The sequence below is a fragment of the Natrix helvetica genome (assembly GCF_964273705.1).
Source record: "Natrix helvetica genome assembly, chromosome: 8".
Classification (NCBI taxonomy): domain Eukaryota; kingdom Metazoa; phylum Chordata; class Lepidosauria; order Squamata; family Natricidae; genus Natrix; species Natrix helvetica.
In genome coordinates this window covers 21,552,620-21,575,053 of record NC_138559.1, presented here as the reverse complement: position 1 = coordinate 21,575,053, position 22,434 = coordinate 21,552,620, and the positions used below count along the sequence as shown (strand labels likewise).

The window sequence follows — 22,434 nt, the reverse complement described above, 5'->3', positions numbered from 1 at the left end:
ACTATAGCAACTTATTCAATCCTTACTCATCTTCCTCAATCGCCTTTTAGTTCTTTCATCCCCATTCAGCAAATTATAATTAGATTACAAGGAGCAGATGGATGAAGTGAAGTTTCCAAGTCAAGCTATAGCCACAGACTAGCCAGTTCTTTCAATGAACATATCAGGGATGAAAGTAGAAGGTTGCCATTGTCAAAGATAGCTATTGCTGCAACTGCCAGACCTCTGAGCATTGAAATGCCCTAACACAATATGACTTTTCCCTTTAATGGGATTTTTCTAGACTACCTGGTAGGAAAACAAAAAAAAACCCAAAAAGGCAGGGTAAGGGGGAGCAATTCCATTAACCATACTATAAAGGCTCCTATTTATTAGTACTTTATAACTGTGGCAGAAAAGAAAAACAAAAGAAAAAAACACCTCGTCGCATTTCTTCAACCTAATTACAGCTGTCAAATATGAAAATTGAAATCAAAGTTATATTTTCAGCTATGGTCCTCTGTACATTCGTGGTTCACTAGCTTTCCAACTTATTTATTTTGCCAATAGTCTCCACGCTAGATTGAATATTTTCCCACCTTTGTGGGGTGTGTGTGTGTGTATAGTTTTCGAAGCCTTGATTCGGGTATATTTCTCTCAACTTGTGGCTCGGGAGAACTGAGCCAGTTCTATTTGCCAGTCCCCCAAAAACCTGAATGTTGCGGATGAAAGCTGGAAGGAAGAATTGGGTTGCTTGTAAAGATCCCAAGGTAGACATTTTTTGTATGCTTTTGCATTCAAATCTTGACCGTAAAAATAAGCCTGTTTCCTACTGTAAACCTCCTTGCTATATTTGCATTCTTCATGTGTCAACCCTGTCTATCCATCTTATGGGTCAAAGCACTCCATATGTTGCAGTATGCATCTGATGTGACAGAGGTATAGGTGCCAAAAAATCAATGGGTCATTCCCTCCAGGACTTTAAATGAGAGAGAAGTGGACTCTAGAAAAAGTGCAGAGAAGAGCAACCAGGATGATTAGGGGACTGGATGATAAAACATACAATGAACGGTTGCAGGAACTGGGCATGGCTAGTCTAGAGAAGAGAAGGACCAGGAGAGACATGATAGCAGTGTTCCAATATTTGAGGAGCTGCCACAGAGAGGAGGTGGTCAAGCTATTTTCCAAAGCACCCAAAGGCCAGACAAGGAATAAGGGATGGAAACTGAACAAGGAGAGATTCAACCTGGAAATAAGGAAACATTTTCTGACAGTGAGAGCAATCAATCAATAGAACATAAGTTACTGTAAAATCTCCATTCCCTCCCCACTCCAGGGCAAGGATACTGTAAAATCTCCATTCCCTCCCCACTCCAGGGCAAGGATATTGTAAAATCTCCATTCCCTCCCCACTCCAGGGCAAGGATACTGTAAAATCTCCATTTCCACCCCATCTCAGTAACATGCTTTCTAGATGTGTCCTCCTGTGCAAGGCAACAGAAAAAGACCCAGCCAATCTGCTGAGACTCCAATCAACTGGGACTCGGGAGGCAGCAAATAGATGGGGACTGAGCCAGCCAGAGGTGGTATTTGCCAGTTTTCCGAACTACTCAAAAGTTCCACAAGAACTGGTCAGAACTGGCTGAATACCAGTCACTTTTTTCAGTGCAGTTATCTTGTCACAAAACAAACGGTTGTAAGTTGACGTCTATAGTAACATCAATAGCACAGTTACAAAATGGTGTAACGGTCGGTTTTGGCATGCCTCTCTCCCCACTGCTGCTGCAAACCTATTTGATTCCCCCCCACACACCAAATTCCTCTCCATTATTAGGAATTTAAAATAATTCTTGTCAACACATTTCCTTCCCTTTTCCCTCCCCCCAATAACCATACTATTAAAATCAATCCCTTTTTTTGTCATCTTGCCTTGCATACATGTTTAATGGATATCGAGGGAACTAATGATGGCTGCTTGAAAATTCATTTTAAATTTGCTATTTATAACGTACTCCATGCTCAGGTGGGAAATTATCACAAAAGAACAGAGAAAGGGGACACAAAAGGAGAAAATGATACAACCACGATAAGGCTAATGGGAACTGGCAGCTGTAGGGGGGAGAAGAAAGAATATACCCACCTCTGGAAGGGTGTAAAAAAAAATACTCCAGCTTGAACTGGAATTCAGCAGCTAAAAACAAGCAGGAGAAACATCTGGATTGAAGAGCAGGGAAAGAAAGTTATGTGCCCAATGTATGCTCAGTGATAACACTGGGTCTTAATAATGAATGCTCATAAATTTATGATCCATTCCAAAGCAAGGCAGAAATGTCTATATACATTTCATTTACAACAGGGATGTCAAACTCAATTTCTTTGAGGGTTGTGTTTGACCTGTGGGGGGCAGGGGCGTGGCCAGGGTGGCCAGCTTGACGTCACTTGCAGAGGTGGGTTCCTACCAGTTCAGACCAGTTCGGCCAAATAGATAGTAGCTTGGCAGCCTGGGTTGCTGGAATCGGCAGTGACCCACGCCTGCTACACCCCCAAATCGGTTCTCTCTGTGGCGGCGTAGGCACTGCCATCTTGTTTATGGCTTCTGTGCAGAAGCAGAAGTATTTTTTTAGTACTGAGCCTGCGGCGTAGAGCACATCAAGTGCAAGTGTGCAGCGCATCCCTGAGCTAAATGGCAGTAGTAGGAGCCAGAACCCACCTCTGCTGTGGTGGCCAAGTACTAAGGCAGCACTTCCCTCAGACCGTCCCTAATTCTTGTTATAATTCCCTTCTCTTTCTTTGTCTTTCCTCTTTCTCCTTTCCTGTCCCTCCTTGCATGCTCAAATGCAAAAGGGGAAACATTTCTCCTTTTGTTTTGTTTTAGTTTGCTTGGCTAGCCCTCTGCCAGCAAAATCGGAGTCTGGGAAGGCCACACGTGGCCCTCCTGAGATCCATTTTCACTGGCAGAGGCACCGCAGGCTGTTTCCAGTGTGGGCCCGTGAGCCAGAACTAAGCTCTCTGCGGGCCTTGAGTTTGACACCCCAGATTTACATCCTGTATGAAAGCACAATGTAATGTACTTGCTTTTGCTTATCCCTGTATAAACCTATCCATTGTGCCAAGTAAACCATGATTTTGGATTTAGGATACCACGAAAGCCTAGCCAACTGCAACAGATCAGGATTAATCAAGCCAATGCTAAGTATGAGGTTCATGCAAGGCATTGAGGATTCTGAGCACTTCAGAAAGATCACCTTTGGAATTTTTGATTTCATCATGATCCAGTCAGCAATCTTAACAGGTGATGAAAGGAATCCCACTATAAGAAGGACTAGGAGAGACACGATAGCAGTCTTCTAATAACTCAGGGGCTGCTACAAAGAAGAGGGAGTCAAACTATTCTCCAAAGCACTTAAGGATAGAACAAGAAGCAATGGGTGGAAACTAATCAAAAAGAGATCCAACCTAGAACTGAGGATAAATTTCCTGACAATTAGAACAATTACTGAATGGAACAACTTGCCTCCAGAAGTTGTGAATGCTCCAACATTGGAAGTTTTAAAGAAGATATTGGATAACCATTTATCTGAAGTGCTATAAGGTTTCCAGTCTGGGCAGAGGGTTGGACTAGAAGACCTCCAAGGTCCCTTCCAACTCTGTTATTCTATTCCATTCTATTTCACCAGCCTTCTGTTGAGCTGGAGACCCACAAACAGCCATGGGCAGTTTTGCGGCTGGAACAGTCACGATGTTTTAGAACAAGGGTATCCAACCCCTGTAACTTTAAGACTTGTGGACTTCACCACACAGAATTGGAGTTGGCTGGGGAATTCTGGGAGTTTAAGCCCACAAGTCTTAAAAGTTGCTGTTCTAGATGTTGTTGGACAATGGAGAAACCACCGTAAAACTGCACCCATTTCAAATGTATCTTCCTTCCATACTAGGACAGAGAGATGGAAAATGCAAAGCATCGTAGTCCCAAAAGTACTTTTTAACTATATTCTTTCCTTGAAGAAGATGTTTCACTTCTTATTTTAGTAGCTTCTTCAGTTCTTCAATCAGAACTGAAGAAGCTTATTGGAGGAGAAGTGAAATGTCTTCTCAAGGAGAAAACATAGTCCAGTTGCCTTTTGAAAAAGCGCCTTTGAGGCAACCATGAGAATCTCCATAGACGTTCAACATTATAGAGTCTGAACTGCAGATCCTTATTGCTTCGTCTGACAGCTACCGCAAGTAGTAACTCCTTTACTTCTCCTATGCTGCAGCTCCTCTTACAAATCCTTCCGCTATTATAGCTGAATTAACCGCCCTTCTTCCCTTGATTGCACAGTGGCTATCAAAACAGACCGTTTGTTGGCACGAGATTTGATTACAGAATTTCCAAGACTGTAATACATCCCGATTCCATACAATTGGACTTGTACGTTCAGTGTTATTTAGAGGCTAATTCCGCATCTCGGAAGCTGCTTTGCAGTTTGATTTTTCAATAATAGGCTCCATGCGAAGCCCTTAAGCTCCTGAAAGCAATCTGAAAACTGTTTTTTTGTTTGGGGGTTGTTGATTTTTTTTTGGCTTTTCATTTACATAAACACAAGTGGATCAGAAGGAATAATAATAGTTAATGCATTATTTGGAAGCTTTGTGACTGGCTGCTAATGCGATGTCAGCGTTCAAAGACTTGAAATCGTACAATGGGAAAATGTTGACATGCAAAGAAGGCTGCGCTAAAGTAAACAATAAATAATACAATATCTAATGTGTGATTCGCTGACACATTGCCGTGGCTCAGTGGATTCAGCAGGCACAAACAGATCAGGCTCGCAATCCACACGGTGCCTAAGCCAGGCTTCATTACGGTAGACGCAATGCAATACAATACAATACAATAGTAGAGTTGGAAGGGACCTTGGAGGTCTTCTAGTCCAACCCCCTGCCTAGGCAGGAAACCCTATACCGTTTCAGGCAAATGGCTATCCAACATCTTCTTAAAGACTTCCAGTGTTGTGGCATTCACAACTTCTGGTGGCAAGCTCTTCCACTGATTAATTGTTCTGTCAGGAAATTTACCCTCAGTTCTAAGTTGCTCCTCTCCTTGATTAGTTTCCACCCATTGCTTCTTGTTCTACCCTCAGATGCCTTGGAGAATAGCTTGGCTCCCTCTTCTTTGTGGCAGCCCCTGAGATATGGGAAGACTGCTATCATGTCTCCCCTTGTCCTTCTTTCTCTTAAGCTAAACACACCCAATTCCTGCAACCGTTCTTCATATGTTTTAGTCTCCAGTCCCCTAATCATCTTTGTTGCTCTTCTCTGCATTCTTTCTAGAATCTCCACATATTATTTACATCCTGGAGACCAGAACTGAATGCCGTATTCCAAGTGTGGCCTTACCAAGGCATTATAAAGTGGTATTAACACTTCACGTGATCTTGATTCTATCAGATCAGATTCTATCTAGCAGTGGTGAATGGGACTGTCGCTGATCAACACCTGGTCAGAGGAGGAGCTGCTGCGGGACTGAGATGACAGCTGCCCTTTAAAAATTAGGATTTAAATTGAGCTGATTGAAATCAAGCCCTTTTACTAGTCATTTACATCGACTTGATTTAAATCAAATCCACTCTGTCAAGGGTAGTTGGATGAGTTAGCTTTTCCATCTCACAACTCCATGCCCACCCATGCGCCGTGTCTGAATTGCTACGACTGAAGATGTTGTGTGCAAGTGCCTTTCAGGGGAAAGAGATCAATTAACTTCTCCTGTGCGACAAAATCTGTATCGTGGATCCCTCCCTCTAATTTGGCAAGTCAGTGATGCCTTTTATGATTTCGGCGACGGGGAGCTGAACTCCAACAGTCTTAAAGTTGCTGAGGTTGGGCATCCGTTTCAGATGTAGCCGGGGGGTGCAGACAATAGGGCTGTGATGGCGAACCTATGGCACGCATGCCTCTCTTCTGGTTTCTGGCCAGCTGGTGTTCATGGGCACCAGAGCACTGGAAAATGGCTGGAAAACAGCCAGAAAGATGCCCCAAAACCAGGTCATTTTTGAGCCTTTTCCAGGCAGTTTCCAGGCCATTTTCAAGCCACTTTCAGGCCAAAACTGCCAAAGAGCAGCCTGAAAATGGGCCAAAAAATGGGCAAAACCAGGCCATTTGGGGCTGTTTTCCAGGCAGTTTTCAGACCATTTTTCGGGCTGTGTTCAGGCTGGTTTTTGGACCATTTTCAGGTTGGTTTGAGGGCCATTTTCAGGCCATTTTCCAGGCCATTTCCAGGCCAAAAATGCCCCCAAAACGGCCTGAAAACAGCCCAAAAATGGCCCCAAAACAGCTTGAAAACGGCCTGAAAATAGCCCCCCAAAACAGGCATGTGCATGCTGGCCAGCTGATCTTCGGGTTTCCAGTACTTCGGCAAATGTGAAGATGAGCTGGCCGGAAACCCCAAGACCAGATGGCCAGCATGGCACATGCACACACATGGACGCGCGTTCTGCTTTGGGCACGGTGCCAAAAAGGTTTGCCTTCACAATAGGGGAACCACTGTAGAGACTGCACCCATTTCAAAATGCCTGGCTTCTCTACTTAGAAAAGAGAGATGGAAAATGCAACGCGTTGTAGACTCCAAACTACAGACAACTCACCTCTCTTTGCCTGGCAAGCTTAACCAGCTCTCACTCCTCTCTGCAAACCTAGTAACCACCCCCATCTTGTACTAAGTTTAGCAATCCCAGATGAGACCCTAGATCAGGGATGGTGAACCTGTCGCACGGAAATATCTCCCGCCGGTGCAGAAGAAGGAAGAGAGGGACAGGGAGGGGAATGGGAAGAAGGAGATAGAGAGGGAGGAAGAGAGAGAGGGACAGGAGGAAAAGAAGGGGAGAAGAAGGAGAGGAAGGGAAAAGGAGGAAGAGAAGGAGGAAGAGAGAGACAGGGAGGAATGGGAGAAGGAGTGGGGAAGAGAGGGGTCAGAGTGGAGAGAGAAATATCTCATCTATCTCCACATGCTTTTGCAGTTTGGGGAGTTTGGGATTCCCCCCCCCCAAGTATCTCTTTTTAAAAACCTTGAGGCGGGGAAGGAGAAAATGTTCAGGCTGCTAAGGTGGACGATAAAATGAAATGGATTTTCAAAGACCAGGGGATGGTCACTCCTGGGGAAAGGCCAAGAACGAAAGACCAGCTCAAGTGTGGAACCAGTAATGGGCAACAAGTTGAAGGGGGAGAGACTGCATATCAAAAGGCCAATTAATTTACAAGCGTGTTCTCGGTGTTGGATACATTATCTGTTAGCAGATCAAAAATCCACACTACACCTCTTGGCAATGAGACAAAACCAGCAGAGCCTTTGCCTCTTGAGTTATTATTAAGAGGAAGAAGCCGATTGAAAACAACACAGAACGACTTTGCTTATTGTTATATCTCAGCTCTGCATCCTTTGGATCTATGCAGAAAATGTCCTGGTTTCCATCAGAGAGCACCAAGGGCCCCATCCTCCTCATCATCTTCCTCATCCCCACACTGATGTTGTTACCCAGTTTGTTAATGAAATGTCTGCAAGAAAACAACCAAGCTCAGAGAGCTTCCTCATCTCTTCTCCTTCTCGCCTTCATCCTACAACAGTAGGCAAACTTCCTTCAGGTTTCCGGTTCTTGGGAATTAGACTGATGGACTTTTCACTTCCTGCTTTTTAAAGACCCATCAACACGGGACATGCCAGGCAGTTTGGCCTCGATCTGTCAAGTTGTCATTCCCAGCCCTGAAGAGTAAAAGCTGGAACAAGGATTAGAAATAAATAAAATCCAATGCTAAAGCAGCTAAGGGGTGGAGAAGTGGACAAGGGCCAAGCCAGCTGCTTAGAATATTTGGCTCATCAGGAATCAAAAAGATTGGGAAAGAGGGGTTTTTTTATTGTTTTACATAGCATTTTAAGTATACATTCACATAGTTGTTATTCTTCTATACATTTATCATTCTTATACATTTATTATTTCATTTAATGAATTATAATATACAATTTGGGTTGCTTTATTTACCATCCCTTCCTCCTGTTGTAACATCACCTCATTTTCCCTTTCTTTTCTCTCTTCCTCCCTTCTCTACTTTCTTCCTTCTTCTCCTCCTTCCCTTTCCTTCTTCCCTTGCCTTTCTCCTGCTCCTCCTCTTCCTCTTCCCTTCCTACTCTCTCTCCTTCTCTTCCTCTCCCTTCCATCCTCCTCTCCTCGACTCTTTCTTCTTTCCCCCACCTTCCTTTCATGTTCTCCTCCTTTCTCTCTTTCTTTTCTATTATTGTAGGTGTCTCTTTCCGGCCTCAGTTTATATTTCCTTGGGATGGTATTTCCGCAAACCCAAATATAATTTGATATCATTTCTTATTCCCTTAAGGTTGGGAAAAAGTTTTGAAAACACCAGACTGGATACAAGAAAGGCTGAGATGTTAAAGATGTCCAAAAAACAGACACAGAAGGAAGGATGATCAAGAACGACTCTTTTGTGGAATACTGGAACAGAATCATTTCTGGAAAAGGTGCTAGATTTGACACAACTGCAGGTAGTGCTTGACTTAAAACCACAAGTAAAAGGTAAAGGTTCCCCTCGCACATATGTGCTAGTTGTTCCCGACTCTAGGGGGCGGTGCTCATCTCCATTTCAAAGCCAAAGAGCCAGCACTGTCCGAAGACGTCTTTGTGGTCATGTGCCTGGCAGGACTAAATGCCGAAGGTGTTCCCCTCCCACCAAAGGTGGTCCTTATTTTTCTACTTGGATTTTTACGTGCTTTTGAACTGCTAGGTTGGCAGAAGCTGCGATAAGTAACGGGAGCTCCCTCCGTTACACAGCACTAGGGATCTCAATTGGTATTATGTAGTGTAGCAAGTTAGCACCTACCCCTCTCCTAGAAAAATGAAATATTTTAGGAAATATTAAAAATGGCATAATATCTCCCCTAAAAAGGAGGCAGAAACTTGCCCCCCATCCCACCTTTGTCAACGGGGCCTTAAGGCCTGAGCCAGTCTATTCTACATAACAAAGATCTACCTCCTTCAGGCAGAGCTGTAATACGAATCCCAAAGCCCTTTCATTACATCATCACCAGCTCAACAGGTCAACCAAGCTTGGGGACGCAAAAGACAGACAGCCTACAAAGTTAACTAAGACTTCCGTCCCACGGGAGTCTGACCACCAATCAGAATACATTTCTTACACAGGAACAGGAAGCTCCAAGGCGGGGCCCAAAAGAGAGGGTATAAAACTCAGGCTCTCTCAGCATCTTTTTCCTTTTTTTTCTTCAAGATCTTCAAGACAAGTGATTCCTTCTTTTTCGCCCAGGACCTCAAACCATGTGGTCCTGTCCACCATTAAAACCATCTTTCCAAAAAGCCGCCATGTTTCCAGTGTCTTTCTCCCCATTTAAAACTGAACCCAGAAGGGCATTTCTTCCAGCAATTGGTTTGTAAGAGACAAAGGAATGATCTCTCAACCTACTTTCTTTGTAGAAAAGAAAAACACCATCTTATGCAGTCAACATGTCAAACATACCTCTGAATCAGGCCCCAGAAACAAACAGAATATATATTGTGTGCCTTTTGTAATTGGGATGTCTAAGGCTGAAAGGATCGGTTATTTCTATTATTTATATGGCACTGATTGGTGGCTTGGAGCTGAATAATAATGATTCCATTGAACCAAGTAGTAAATATTGACCCCAATCAAGCCAGGGCTTTTATTATTTTCTTCAAGGGATAATGCATCTTGATATTAGCCAAACAAAGGTCAATACATTTACTTAAATATGCATTAATTGACACCATCATCCACACATCAAAAAGCACCCATGATGGAGCAAAGTCTCTTTTCACTCAATATACCAGACTAAACTTCTGTAACAATCTGTCGTTTGGAACGATCTTTTTTCCCAAAAAAATAAAAATGAAATAAAATTGGCAAGGCTGTGTCGTTCAACTCCTTCTCTGCAATGCTGAAAAACATGGAAAAGCTCGCCTATAAACTTATTTGCTTGTTTAGAACACACTGTATCTTCTTCCAAAGCTTGCTAGACACTGAAAAAAAAATCCTACTGTACCAACACAAGGGAGAGAGTGAAAAGAAGCGGAGAAGATCTAAGTCATTAGTCTCACCTTGGTCACGTGCAAAAAGTCTAGTCCTGTTTTGACTCAGGCTTCCTTAAAAAGCATGAAGCAGAGTATTGGTTCCGGCAACACCTCTTTTATTTACACGACTGTGAATTCCTTTCATTTCCAGTCAGCAAGGCTTGGCAAACAGTCTTTCAGAGGAATGTTTATCAACACGAACCTTATCTCGCTTGGAGACCTGCCAGGTAACTCGTTTCCAAAGGCAGGGCAAGGCAACACTTGGCACAGAGTCTCTTATAGTCACAAACAGAACTTTCCATTCTTGAAATAACCCAAGGAACAAATTGTTTCCTGCAAAAGCCCACTCCCTGTTCAAAAGCCCTCATCAGAGCCTTCCCCAGATACCAGGACTGGCCCATGTTCCACTCCAACCTCCTCACTGTCCAATTCTGCGGCCAGTTTTGCTGGCCGTCGGCAGGCCACAACAAGTCCAGTGATTCTCAACCAGTGGTCCACAGACCCCTGCGGGGCAGTGAGGTTGTCACAGTGAGGGGAGGGGGTCTTTGAAAATTTGAAAAAAAATATTGAGTTAATTCTTGGGTGTCCGTGGCCAAGGTCCGTGGCCAAAAGATATTTAAAGGGGGTCTGTGATAAAGAAAAGATTGGCAACCCCTGGACTAGAGAGGTTTTGTTCTAAGCAGTTCTACTATGTTCTCTGAGTTTGGTGTGGTGGTTAAGACACCAGTCTAGAAACCCAAAAACCATGAGTTCAAGTCCTGCTTTAGGCATGAAGCCAGCTAAGAAAGTTTGAACCCGTCATTCCCTCTCAGTCCTTATAAACCAGGTGAAGGCATCAGAGTAGAAACCAGAAGACTGTTTGTTCTCATCCTGCCTTTGGCACCATTGGAAGAATTTAAAATAGAATAGAGCTGGAAGGGACCTTGGAGATCTTCTAGTCCAGCCCCCTTCTCAAGCAAGAGAACCTATACTATTTCAGATAAGTGGCTTTCCAGTCTATTCTTTAAAACCTCCAGTGATGGAGCACCCATGGTTTCTGAAGGCAAGATGTTCCATTGTTTGTCCTCACTGTTAGGAAGTTTCTCATTCATTCCAGTTTGCTTCTCTCTTCGATTGGTTTCCATCCATTGTTTCTTGTGCCTTACCCTCTGGTGCTTGGGAGAATAATTTGACCCCCTCTTCTTTGTGGCAGCCCCTCAAATGCTGGAATACTGCCATCATGTCACCCCTAATTCTTCTTTTCTTTAGACTAGCCAATGAGAACGACACCCGCGCCCACACAAATCAAAATATAATAATAAAAAGAAAGTGATACATATTTTACCTCGAATGGGAACCAACCTCTGACAGTTAAGGTCATCCCTTCGCTTTGAAGAACATGAATCTCTCAGTCCTGGAGAAATCTCTTTCTTGGCAGAAGAAACAACACGCTGTGTAATTGGACTATCAAAGAATTTTATGACATTGGCTCGGAACGAGAAAGCTAATAGTAAATAAAAACATTGTAAATTTACATCAGCGTTAAAACCTTGCAAGTATCATAAGGGTGTTAATGGCATGCCATTATTCAGAACTAATTCTCTTGTAAATGAGAGTTAACCGCTTAGTCCGTGCTACGATCTGAACTGCGAATGTCTTGACATGGCTGAAAGTTATGCCATCCCTCTGAAGGGTGGGAAGAGCAGAAGAGGGAGGAGGGCAAGGAAAGGGGGAGGGAGAAAATTATGGAAAACATAACTCTCACTTCTTGCTGTTCTCATTAACTCTGCTTGAGGGACGCTTTAAAAGATAATGACAAAATTGAATTTAGCTAAATTGTCCAGGCAGCGATAGAAATCACCAAAGATAACGCCGTTCTTGGATACTTTCCTCTGTGTAAATTTATGCTGAGAGAAGATTGCTAGGAGCAGTAAATAAGACACTAGGCAGGGGGAACAAAAGACTGCAGCCAAACACGACCGATCGGGAAGCGTTAAAATTAGGCGTCCTTCTAAGAGGCGATGATAGGATTGCAGGAAAGAGAAAGAAAGAAAGAAACAAATAGCAACCTATGGATTGTGGGGCACAATAAGCAAAATATGTCGCCTTTAGATCCTATTCTGCTTATCCGTTCCCTTCCTGCATGTAAGGAAGGATGTGTCTTCCCCTATCTCCAAAAAGACAGACATGCTAACCTGCGGCAGGAATGGTCCCTCTTTTTCCGTGGGAAACAGTGGGAGGGAGGGACAATGCAGGGAGCTGCAGTTCCACTTTAAGAAAGGAGTTTAAAATATTGGGGAGGAGGGGGGGAAGAGAGAGATTGGCAGTGCACTGACTTGGAACGTGGACTGCTTTCTAAGCAAGTCAGCTGGGCAGATGGAAGTAGGCCAGGAGGCTGCAAAGTGTAACAAAGACTAAGTGGGCTTAATGGATGTCATATCCAGGCAGGCTGACCCTCTTTGGGAAAGCACCCTGACAAATTTGCCCATCGCCAGATACCAAACGCCAGATACCAAATGCAAAAATCGTTCTCCTTCAAAGGATTCCCATCCCCCAAAAGTTCTGGCGTTTAGCTCAGTCGTGAGAAGTCTAAATAGTCTCTCTTTGGTTTTCTGAAGCTTCCCTGGTTTCAACCACGTTTCAACTCCTTAGGAAGCTATCTGTTGAGGCTTGTTCGATTCGGGAGCTAAGAGGAAGATAAGCCACAGCCAGCTACGATGCTAATTTCTTCTGATTCCCCCAATTCACAACCGATCCCAGTTTCATCATTCTCTTCTGAACCAAATGATGAACGTTATCATGAGGGAGGAGGAGGGGCAGAAGGTGGCTCAAAACCTCATCTTCTCCTTCCCACAGCCACTGAGGTCATGGTACTCAAGAGCTTCTTCGTTGTGTCGGTGTCAGCCTTGGGTTGTTCCTGCTCTAACAACGGGAGACCACATGTGATAGTCCAGATGGTTTAGAGGGGCATTAACGTTGTGGCCTTGAAACTCCATCAGTTAGAACATCTGGTGATGGAATCTCACAACAGTCTGGTTCCGTGATGGCAAAGCTATGGCATGTGTGCCACAGGTGGCACGCAGAGTCCTCTCTGTGGGCACATGAGTCGTTGCCTCAGCTCCCCCATGCATGCTTGCGTCCCTCCTGCTTGGCCAGCTAGTTTGCGGGTCTCTGCCACACATGTGTGGGGAGTGGGGTGTATGTAGGAGACATGTGCAAATGCACGGGGGTGGTGTGCATGCACGGGGACTGCGCACATGGACGCAGAGTCGTGCACACATTGGGAAAAGATTTCCAAAACTAAAACCAAATTTTTAGTTTAAGAATAAAGCAAACTGTTTAGTGAATAGCAATTTCTTTTTGTAATAGTTCATCATTGGCCAATTGTGCAAATAACTACCCAGTTTCCACGAAAATATTATTCCACTCCCGGGATAATAAGCACAATTGGGCTTTTGAGTGCATGCACTAATATAAAGCCTTCCCCTGAAAATAATCCCCCCCCCAGAAAATATTGCAACACAGCAGCAGCCATGAGGTGACCACGCTCGTTGTCTCCTGCACCTTAAAAATAATAAGACCTCTCCCCCCAAAATAAGGCCAAGCGTTTATTTCAGGGGGGTCAAAGGAAAATAAGACCCTGTCTTATTTTTGGGAAAACACAGTACTTTACAGTTGCTTTTTTTAAAAAAAACTTTTGTTGTTGTGCAGGAGAATTCTAGCAAGTTACATCTTCACCTGATATTTGCCCCATTTATATATTTAGATAATCCAGATATCTCATGTCTAGATAGCTGATTCTAAAGGACTTGTTTCAAAAAAAGATATAGAACCATCACAAGGTATAACCAAGTTGAGATGCAAAACTAATCCAATCCTCACAAGTGAATGAGGTATAAACTCAAACATCGATTTCACTGATTAGTAAATAGAATAGCACAAGGGGAGAGGATACAGATCCAGGGATACAGAAGTAGATACTGCCATTATACTTTTATCAAATGTGATTGACGTAGCAACAAAAGTTACTACAGTTACAACTGGATGGTGCCAAGGATGAAGCTTGTTTTCAACAAACCCAAAAGGATTATTTTCAAAACATGTTAAGAGCTGAGGTCACGCATGGGGGGGGGGGGTGTCTAACCACATGCCCATCTTGATCCTTGCCATGCAAACAGACTGGCAGTCACTCTTTAGAACAGGGATCAGCAATTTTAAACACTCATAGAGCCATTTGCACCCGTTTCCCACAGAAAAACAAAACATCAGGAGCCACAAAGTCTTAACAGGAAGTGCCCATTCAATTCGGAAGGTGTCCAGAAGACACCATAGAGTCTCCTCCTAGTGTGGCATCCTTTTTCCTCTACCTGTCCTAACTCTAGGGGTGCAGAATAATTTTTTCCTCCTATTCTTACCTGGAGATTGAACTTCACTCCTTCTGCTTACAAAGCCAACTATTTAATATTAGATATCATCTTTCCAAAAAGGCCATTTTCTTCAAACCTTATTGAGATCAGTAATGGCAATTTCCTTAGGGTTTTGTTTTTTAAAAAGGGGATTTCTCCCACCAAAGGTGCACCTCCACCTATAACTTAAGCTTTCTAAAAAAAAAACACCCCAAAATAAAGTATTGTTATACATAGTTAGTGCCAAGATTGTTGATTACATTGAGCAATTGAAATAATATATATTAGCAGAAGGCATGTAGCAAGCTACTTCTGTACTACTGCCAAGAAAACAAAATAAAAAAATATTCAGGTGCCATCCAGAGTTCAGCTCAGTTCAAGGGAAACTTAATTTTTAGAGGGACAGTGAGCCCTGGTAAGTTCAGCAAACTCTAATATCTTAAATATTACCTCATTATTAGTTACAGAAAGTCTATCAGTAGCCAGTATATTTGTTAACTTTAACACCTGTGGACTTCAACTCCCAGAATTCTGACTGGCTGGGGAATTTCAATAAAGCAATGGAAGACATTGATGCTGGCCTCAAAGTAAACGGTGTTTAGAGCAACAATTTAAGATATGCTGATGATACAGTTCTGCTTACCAGTAAGCATGAAGACCTTCAGTTCCTCATCAACAGAGTCTCAAAAATATCTGAAAAATACAGCTTGAAGCTTAACACCTCAAAAACCAAGATCGTGGTCGTCAGCAAACAACTTGCCAGAGATAAACTTGGAAGGGATACCACTAGAGAAAGTTGAAAGGATCACGTACCTCGTTTTCAATTTACATGAAAGCTGGGACATGATCGGTGAAGTAAAGACAAGTATAGAGAGAGCTGAAACAGCATTTTTCAAAATGGAAAAGGTCTTATGCAGTCACAGCATAAGCCTAAGACTGAAAATCAGGCTTGTCAGGTGTTACATCTTTTCTAACCTGCTCTACAAAGTAGAGAGTTGGTCTCTGACAGAAAACCACTTGAAGAAACTAGAAACCTTTGAAATATGGATTTACAGGTGGCTGTTACGTATAAGTTGGGTTGACAAAATCAGAAATGAGGAGGTAATAAGCTGCCTGAGAAAGCAAAGGGAAATCATCAAAGCCATTAAAAAGCGAAAGTTAGAATATTTTGGACATGTGATGCGACACCCAGAAAAATACAGCATACTTCACTTAATCCTCCAGGGAAAGATTCAACGCCAACAAGGTCCAAGCAGAAGAAGAATATCATGGCTTCAAAATATAGGAGACGGGTTTGGACAAAACTCAGCAGCACTTTTTTGTGAGGCTGTTGACAAAAATAGGATTGCCAACATGATCGCCAACATCTGATGATGGATATGGCAGAGGAAGAAGAAGAAGAAGAAGAAGAAGAAGAAGAAGAGGAAGAGGAAGAGGAAGAGGAAGAGAGAAGAAGAAGAAGAAGAAGAAGAAGAAGAAGAAGAAGAAGAAGAAGAAGAAGAAGAAGAAGAAGAAGAAGAAGAAGAAGAAGAAGAAGAAGAAGAAGAAGAAGAAGAAGAAAGGGAATTCTGGGAGCTGAAGTCCTAAAATGGACAGCCTTCAGAAACACTGATCTACTCATGTCTTGCGGAAGATCTTGAGTGCATACAATCACAATGGAGACAGCTAAGGAATTAAATCCTTGGCTACAGAGGAGAGCAAGGCTGATTCAGTGGACCCTTGGGGGCTACTTAAGGTCAGACTTTGTAGAAGGGGGGATTAGCACAGCTGTAGCTACAGATGACAGCATTCTATTTTAATATGAGCTTTTCAACTGCTGTAAATCCACTGGGAAAAAAGGAGGGGAGAAGGAAGGATCTCGTAATGAGTAAAGCATAGCAACGGAGGAGTCCAGGATGTTTAGATGGCATGGAACATGAAATAGTATAGACCAGGGGTGGGTTCCTGCCAGTTGTAACCTCATCTGTAGAAGAGGTTCCACAAATCTACCGTGCCACTTAGAACCGGTTCCAGCTCCCTCCCCCCGCCCGTCCGCACATCATCAAGATGAAGAGCGAGAGGAGGAATTCTGGGAGTTGAAGTCCACAAGTCTCAAAGCTGTCAAGTTTGAACACCCCCGGGATTTTTTTTTCTAAAGGGTTAGGGGTGCAAGGGTCTTGTAACTTGACAGCTTTAAGACTTGGGTGCTTCAAATGCCAGAGTTTCTGAGCCAACATTTGGGTTGCTAAGTGCCAAGCCACTCCCACCCAGTCACATGGCTGGCAAGCCACTCCCACCCAGTCACATGGCCAGCAAGCCATTCCCACCCAGTCACATGGCCGGCAAGCCACTCCCACAAAACAGGCCACACCTACAGAAGAGGTTCTAAACATTTTTGAAACCCACCACTGGTATAGACACTACATTGGAGCCCAAGAATAGCAACAAACAATTGATAGGTCCTTGATGGCAAAACTATGGCACATGTGCCCAAAACGGCACGCAGAGACATGTCACCTGGCACACGCGGCATCGCCTGTTCCTGTTTCGGGGTTCTGGTGTGCATAACGCACAACGATCAGCTGGCCTTCGTACATGCGACAGTGCCAGAAACTGGAAGAGCTGGTCTTCCATTTTCTTGCCTGAGCATACCCGCCGGCTAGCTGATCATTGTGCACACATGTGTACCAGAAACCCAGAAGATTAACTGGCTGATGCGCATGCATGTGCCAAAACCTGGAAGTTCATTTTCGGGCACATGCATGAGCCCTGGGCAGCTCCTCTTCGGGGTTGTGGCCCAGACTAGTGTGCTGGTGTTCCCTTTTCGGCACTCAGTGCTGAAAAGTTTCGCCATCACTATGATAGGTAAAACAACACTACTGACTTTGGAATTGCATCACTGTTTTTGACTGCTTAACCATGGGGAGAAACTTTCTTTCTGCAAAAAAGAATCTATCCATGGAGAAGAAAGAGCTTACTGGTAATAAAAATGTAGATAAGCATTTTAGAGGAGGATGGGAGTTTGTGAAGAAGGAAGGGAAATTTGGCAGTTCGGAGGAAGGATGCATCTGGACTTGAAATACAAAAGTGAGTGACACCTTTGAGAAGCCAAAGTTTGGCCCAAGCAATACTGACTCTATTGCCACATTCAAGCCGTTAAAAGAGCCACTCTCAACGGCCACTAAAGCTGACAAGTTTTAGGTAAGCAGCAAATGTATGCACCAAAGTCAAACCTTTACTGTCCAAGTACAACTTGTGTACAATGAGATTGGGCTGAGCCTCCTCAACACAACGCAACTCACAGTGAAAGACGGGGGGAAAAAATCCCTTAGCCCAGTGAATCCTACTAAAAAACACCCAGTCCTATTGCATCATGGGAATTTATTGCCCATCGCGCCGGCCCCGCAAATCAGTCGTACTATGTTGCTGTAGGGTTATTTTTCATTCAGGAGTCTGACAGCCCATGGATAAAAACTGCTCTTCAGCCTGTTTGTGCGGCTGCCTGTGCTTCTATATTTCCTTCCAGATGGTAGGAGAATAAAGAAGGGCTGAGCCAGGGTGTGAGTCCTCCCCGGAGTCCTCCAATGTCATACCTCTGTGGATCCAGGGCAGCCACCCAAGCTACGGGACCATTAGCATCGGACAGCCGCTCGGGACCACCACAGCAGCACATCTGTAAGGAAGCTGGAGCCATCTCCTTACTTCCGGGGAGGGGGGAGAGAACACACGCCAACAGCTCCAGATGGTTGCGCAAGAGCTAATACAAGTTGACACATTCACCAGCATGGAAGCAGAAACATATGGGCCCACCACCAGCCATTGCCTCTACCTCCCTTCCCGCCCCCCCCCCCCCCCCGGGTCTCTGAAATGCACAAGGCAGCCCAATTTGGCCCATGCCAGGTTCTGCCTTCCACCAGCACCGCCTCCAGCTGTTTGTACAACTGGCGCAAGCGTTCAACCCCACATTTCCTCCAGCTTCGAAGTAAGGCACATCCAGGGCTTTGCTACAATCTTTCTCCTCCGTTACTCCGCAGCTCCCCCGAGGAGTAAAAGGAAGACTCCTATCAAGTCCATTGACCTTGGTTGGAGGGGGGGGGGTCAGAAATGATCATAAATAGAGTATTTAATCAAATGTATATAGACAGTCTTCACGCCAGTCGAAAAGGGAAAGTCTCTTGGGAGGGAAACCATCAAAGAGGAAGCTATCCTGTCTCTCCTGGATTCCTGCCCCCCCCCTTCCTTCTCCCACCACCACCCCAGTCAAGAAGTCAGGCCAGGCAGCCTTATTGAATCAGGATAGACAGATGGACAGCTGTCAATGCCCAGCCTCTTTGCCATCGCTCCCTGCCCCCTTCTTTAGGATCTGTAGAGGAGAACTTTTCAAATTCTTTTTAGATTCGCAGTAGAGCAAGAGATCTGTGCAGAGGACATGCCCGTGGGCACAATACAGCCGTGTCTTGGCGTGGGTGGGTGGGTGGGTGTGCGGGGACAGAGGCAGAAACAGTCAGCGTTCCCTGCCACAGAGGTTCCATGCACAGTAAGCCCACCAAGTCACATCTTGGAGAGAACTCCAAGCTGTGAACAAGGTGGATTTATTTTATTGTATTTATTTATTTATTTGGAGACTGCTGGAGACTCCTTCATCCAGATATTTATTTAAATTCAACTTGCCCTCAAAGATAGGAAAACATTGGCTGTCCCTCTACCTCTTCTCTGTCTCTGGGTGTCTCTTCCTCCTCCTCCCCCCCTTCCCTCCCCCACTACTTTGGGCAAAGCGATCGGCAGGGACGTATTGATTCCAACCAAGCTTTAGATGGGCCTGATCCCTTCATTCTCCACCCACCCACCCACTCCAAAAAGAAACCCCACCCACGCTGGGACAGTCTCACCGCCGCCTTTTCACAAAGCCACAATTCACGGGTGTTGTTATTCGCGGGTTATTCGGTGGGGCGGGGGGAGATCGGAAGGGGTTGGGGAGGGGCTCCCTAGGATGAACCTTGAGCATCCAAGAAAGGCAGGCACCGAAAGTGAAGACAGGGTGGGGTGGGGTGGGAAGGAAGAGTCGACCATCGATCACACCTGTCGGTCCCCTCTCCTCCCTCCCTCCCACCCATCCCACAAGCTTCCTCCGCCCTCGCCTTCCCCGAACAAGTAGCAGAAGTTTCCGCGTCGAAGTTTTTCTCCCCTTCCGACGCCAGGCAAGAAGACGCCCCTCCGCAATTTGGCCAGACGGGAGGGAGTCTTCGGAACCCATCCGGTCCAAGGAGGGGAGGGAGGGGAGGTGTTAACACAAACACACACACCGGCTCCGCGCCGCAGGGAGACCCACCCACGGCCGCGAACCGTCCCGCCGGCGCTGGGCATGGAATCCCTGAGCGAAACCCGCGGAGAAACTAGACGGGAGAAACGCGAGTCCTCCGCTGGAAGAGCATCCTCATCCCAGCCCAAATTATAATAATAATCAATTTTAAAAAAAATTGGGAGGAGGGGAAGAGACCAAAGAGGAGGGGGAAAGCGGCGCCAATCCCTCCCTCTCCCCCTCTCCCCCCCCCCCCACATCTCCCGCCCCCCACCCCCAACCCCCCGTGGACAGACACCCCTTCCCCTCCGTACCTTGAAAGAGGAAGACCGACGCCATCCCGGCCAGGGTCGCCCAAAAGAGAAGGTGGTTAATTTTTGCCAGGAGCCAAGACATCCTCGAAGCCTGGAAGGAAAAGCCGGTCGCGTTTCGGGCTCGCCTCCCTCGCAATAGAAGAAGCAGCAGCGGCGGCAGTAGAAGCAGCAAGCTCCGGGGTGGGCTTCCCCCGCTCCTTTCCCCCCCGCCCTGCCGGCTCGCGTGGCTCTCCAACTGGGCAGCGTGGGGTGGCAGGGAAGGCAGAGGGGGATGCCGTGGGAGGCTGGGTGCCCGGGAGGGAGAGAGAGAGAGGGAGGGAGGCTGCCTTGGGCTTGGCGCCCAATGGGAAGGGGAGGGAGGCTGGGGGGGATGAGGGGTGGGGGGGAAGGGGTGCTGTCACTCAAGAGGAAGGTCCCACGCGGGAGTCCCGAGCCCGGCTTGCTCCGCCACGCGCGCCCGAGAGCCAGCCAGCCAGCGCGCGCTGCTCCTCCGGAATCCGCCTCCGTCTCATGGTCTGGACCAGCCAGACGCGCTCCGAGATCCACGGCCGCGGCCAGCCCTCCACTGCGGCGCGCGCACTCATTGGTTCGCGGACGGCGCTTGATGAGAAGCTTTCCCCTTGCCCGCCCCCCCGCCCCCGCGCGTGCAACCTCGCCCTCCGGGGGCCCCCCGAGAAGGGGCGAATAGGTGGCTGCGGGAGGGAGGGGGGTTGGTAGGGGGCGAGGCTGGCTGTCCCCACAACTTGCGGCGGCTGCCATGGGGTGAAGGGTGGGAGGATTCGGAGTGGGTTTCTAGCTGGGGTTGGGGCTTGGACGTGGAGGGATGAGAAGGGAGTCCCAATGGAGGTATTTGTAGCTGGGGGGGAGGGGAGGATTGAAATGAGGGCGCCTTGGGGGTCTCTGAGCTGGGTGGCTTTCTCGCAGACGTTTTTGGGACCCAGCTGGGTAACATCATCAGTGCTAGAAGGGGAGTGGGGTTTACAGGGAGGAGGGGGAAGGGAGAAGGCGAGGAGGAGGAGGAAGAAGAGGAGAAGGAAGAAAAAAGGAAGAAGAGGAGGAGGAAGAAGAGGGGGAGAATGAAGAAGAGGAGGAAGAGGAGAAAAGGAGGGGGAGGAGGAGGAGGAGGAGGAGAAGGAGAAGAAGAAGAAGAAGAAGAAGAAGAAGAAGAAGAAGAAGAAGAAGAAGAAGAAGAAGAAGAAGAAGAAGAAGAAGAAGAAGAAGAAGAAGAAGAAGAAGAAGAACAACAACAACAACAGCAACAGCAACAGCAACAACAACAAGATCCTTGATGCTTTGTGAGATTGGTGGTTTTCTTGCGGATGGTTTATGACTCAACTAGGTAGCATCATCAGTGCTAGAAAGCTCAGAGAGTGCCAAGGACCCCTCAGAAAGGAGTTCACCCAGTGCCATCTGAAAGGGTTGACTTGGGGGCTTAAGGAAGAGGGGCGGTGGCATAGATATGACTCAATAACCATTTGGAGGTGGCCTTTAGGATGGCCTCCATCTCATTCCCAACCTGCTGGGAAGGTAGTCTGGAGAAACTTCTAATGGTACTGAAGTGGTTTTCCTTGTTCTCCCAACTTAAAATGTCCCCATACAGACAATCTAGGATATCTCTGTCATGAGCATGAAAGTGGCGCAGTCCGGCTCCTATTGGCCCTGAAAATTTCTTGGCACCAATAGAAGAGAACATCTGTAGCTCAGGTTTGAACTGTGGAGTCCTTGGTGCCCTCTGGGCTTGGTGGTTTTCTTGTAGACGTTTCATTACCCAACTAGGTAACATCATCAGTGCTCTAGCTCGGAAAGTAACAAGGACCCCACAAATTCTTGGCATTCGTCAGGCATAAAAATTTAATAAGTAAAATAAAATTGTCATTCGGTTGCTATTTTGTCTTGCCTTGAGAGAAGACCACATGCTTTCTTACCAGAGCCCCTTTTCTCATTTCCCTGTATCTCAAAGGTAAAGGTTCCCCTTGCACATATGTGCTAGTCATTCCCGACTCTAGGGGGCAGTGCTCATCTCCGTTTCAAAACCAAAGAGCCAGCGCTGTCTGAAGACTTCTTCATGGTCATGTGCCCGGCATGACTAAACACCGAAGGTGCACGGAACGCTTTTTCCTTCCCACCAAACATGTTTCCTATTTTCCTATTTGCATTTTTACATGCTTTTGAACTGCTAGGTTGGCAGAAGCTGGGACAAGTAATGGGAGCTCACTCTGTTACGTGGCACTAGGGATTCGAACCGCCAAACTGCCGACCTTTCTGATGGACAAGCTCAACGTCTTAGTCACTTTCTGTATCTCCAAACAAGAACTGAAATACTGATGTAATCCCTCCAGCTAACACTTTTCCATTCACTATTTCCCCTTTAAAAATAGTCATGTCTGTTAATC

At 45.9% G+C, this 22,434-nt stretch overlaps 1 protein-coding gene across 1 annotated transcript in view; it reads right to left on the bottom strand.

Annotated features, from left to right (window-relative positions):
• The window catches only part of NTM (neurotrimin), a 686,981-nt gene extending 666,576 nt beyond the window's left edge, over window positions 1-20,405 (bottom strand). The window contains exon 1 of the mRNA XM_081961267.1: window positions 20,042-20,405. Coding sequence (XP_081817393.1) covers window positions 20,042-20,123 — 82 coding nt within the window. The 5' untranslated portion in view covers window positions 20,124-20,405. The remainder of the gene's footprint in view (window positions 1-20,041) is intronic.
• Window positions 20,406-22,434: the final 2,029 nt, after the last annotated feature.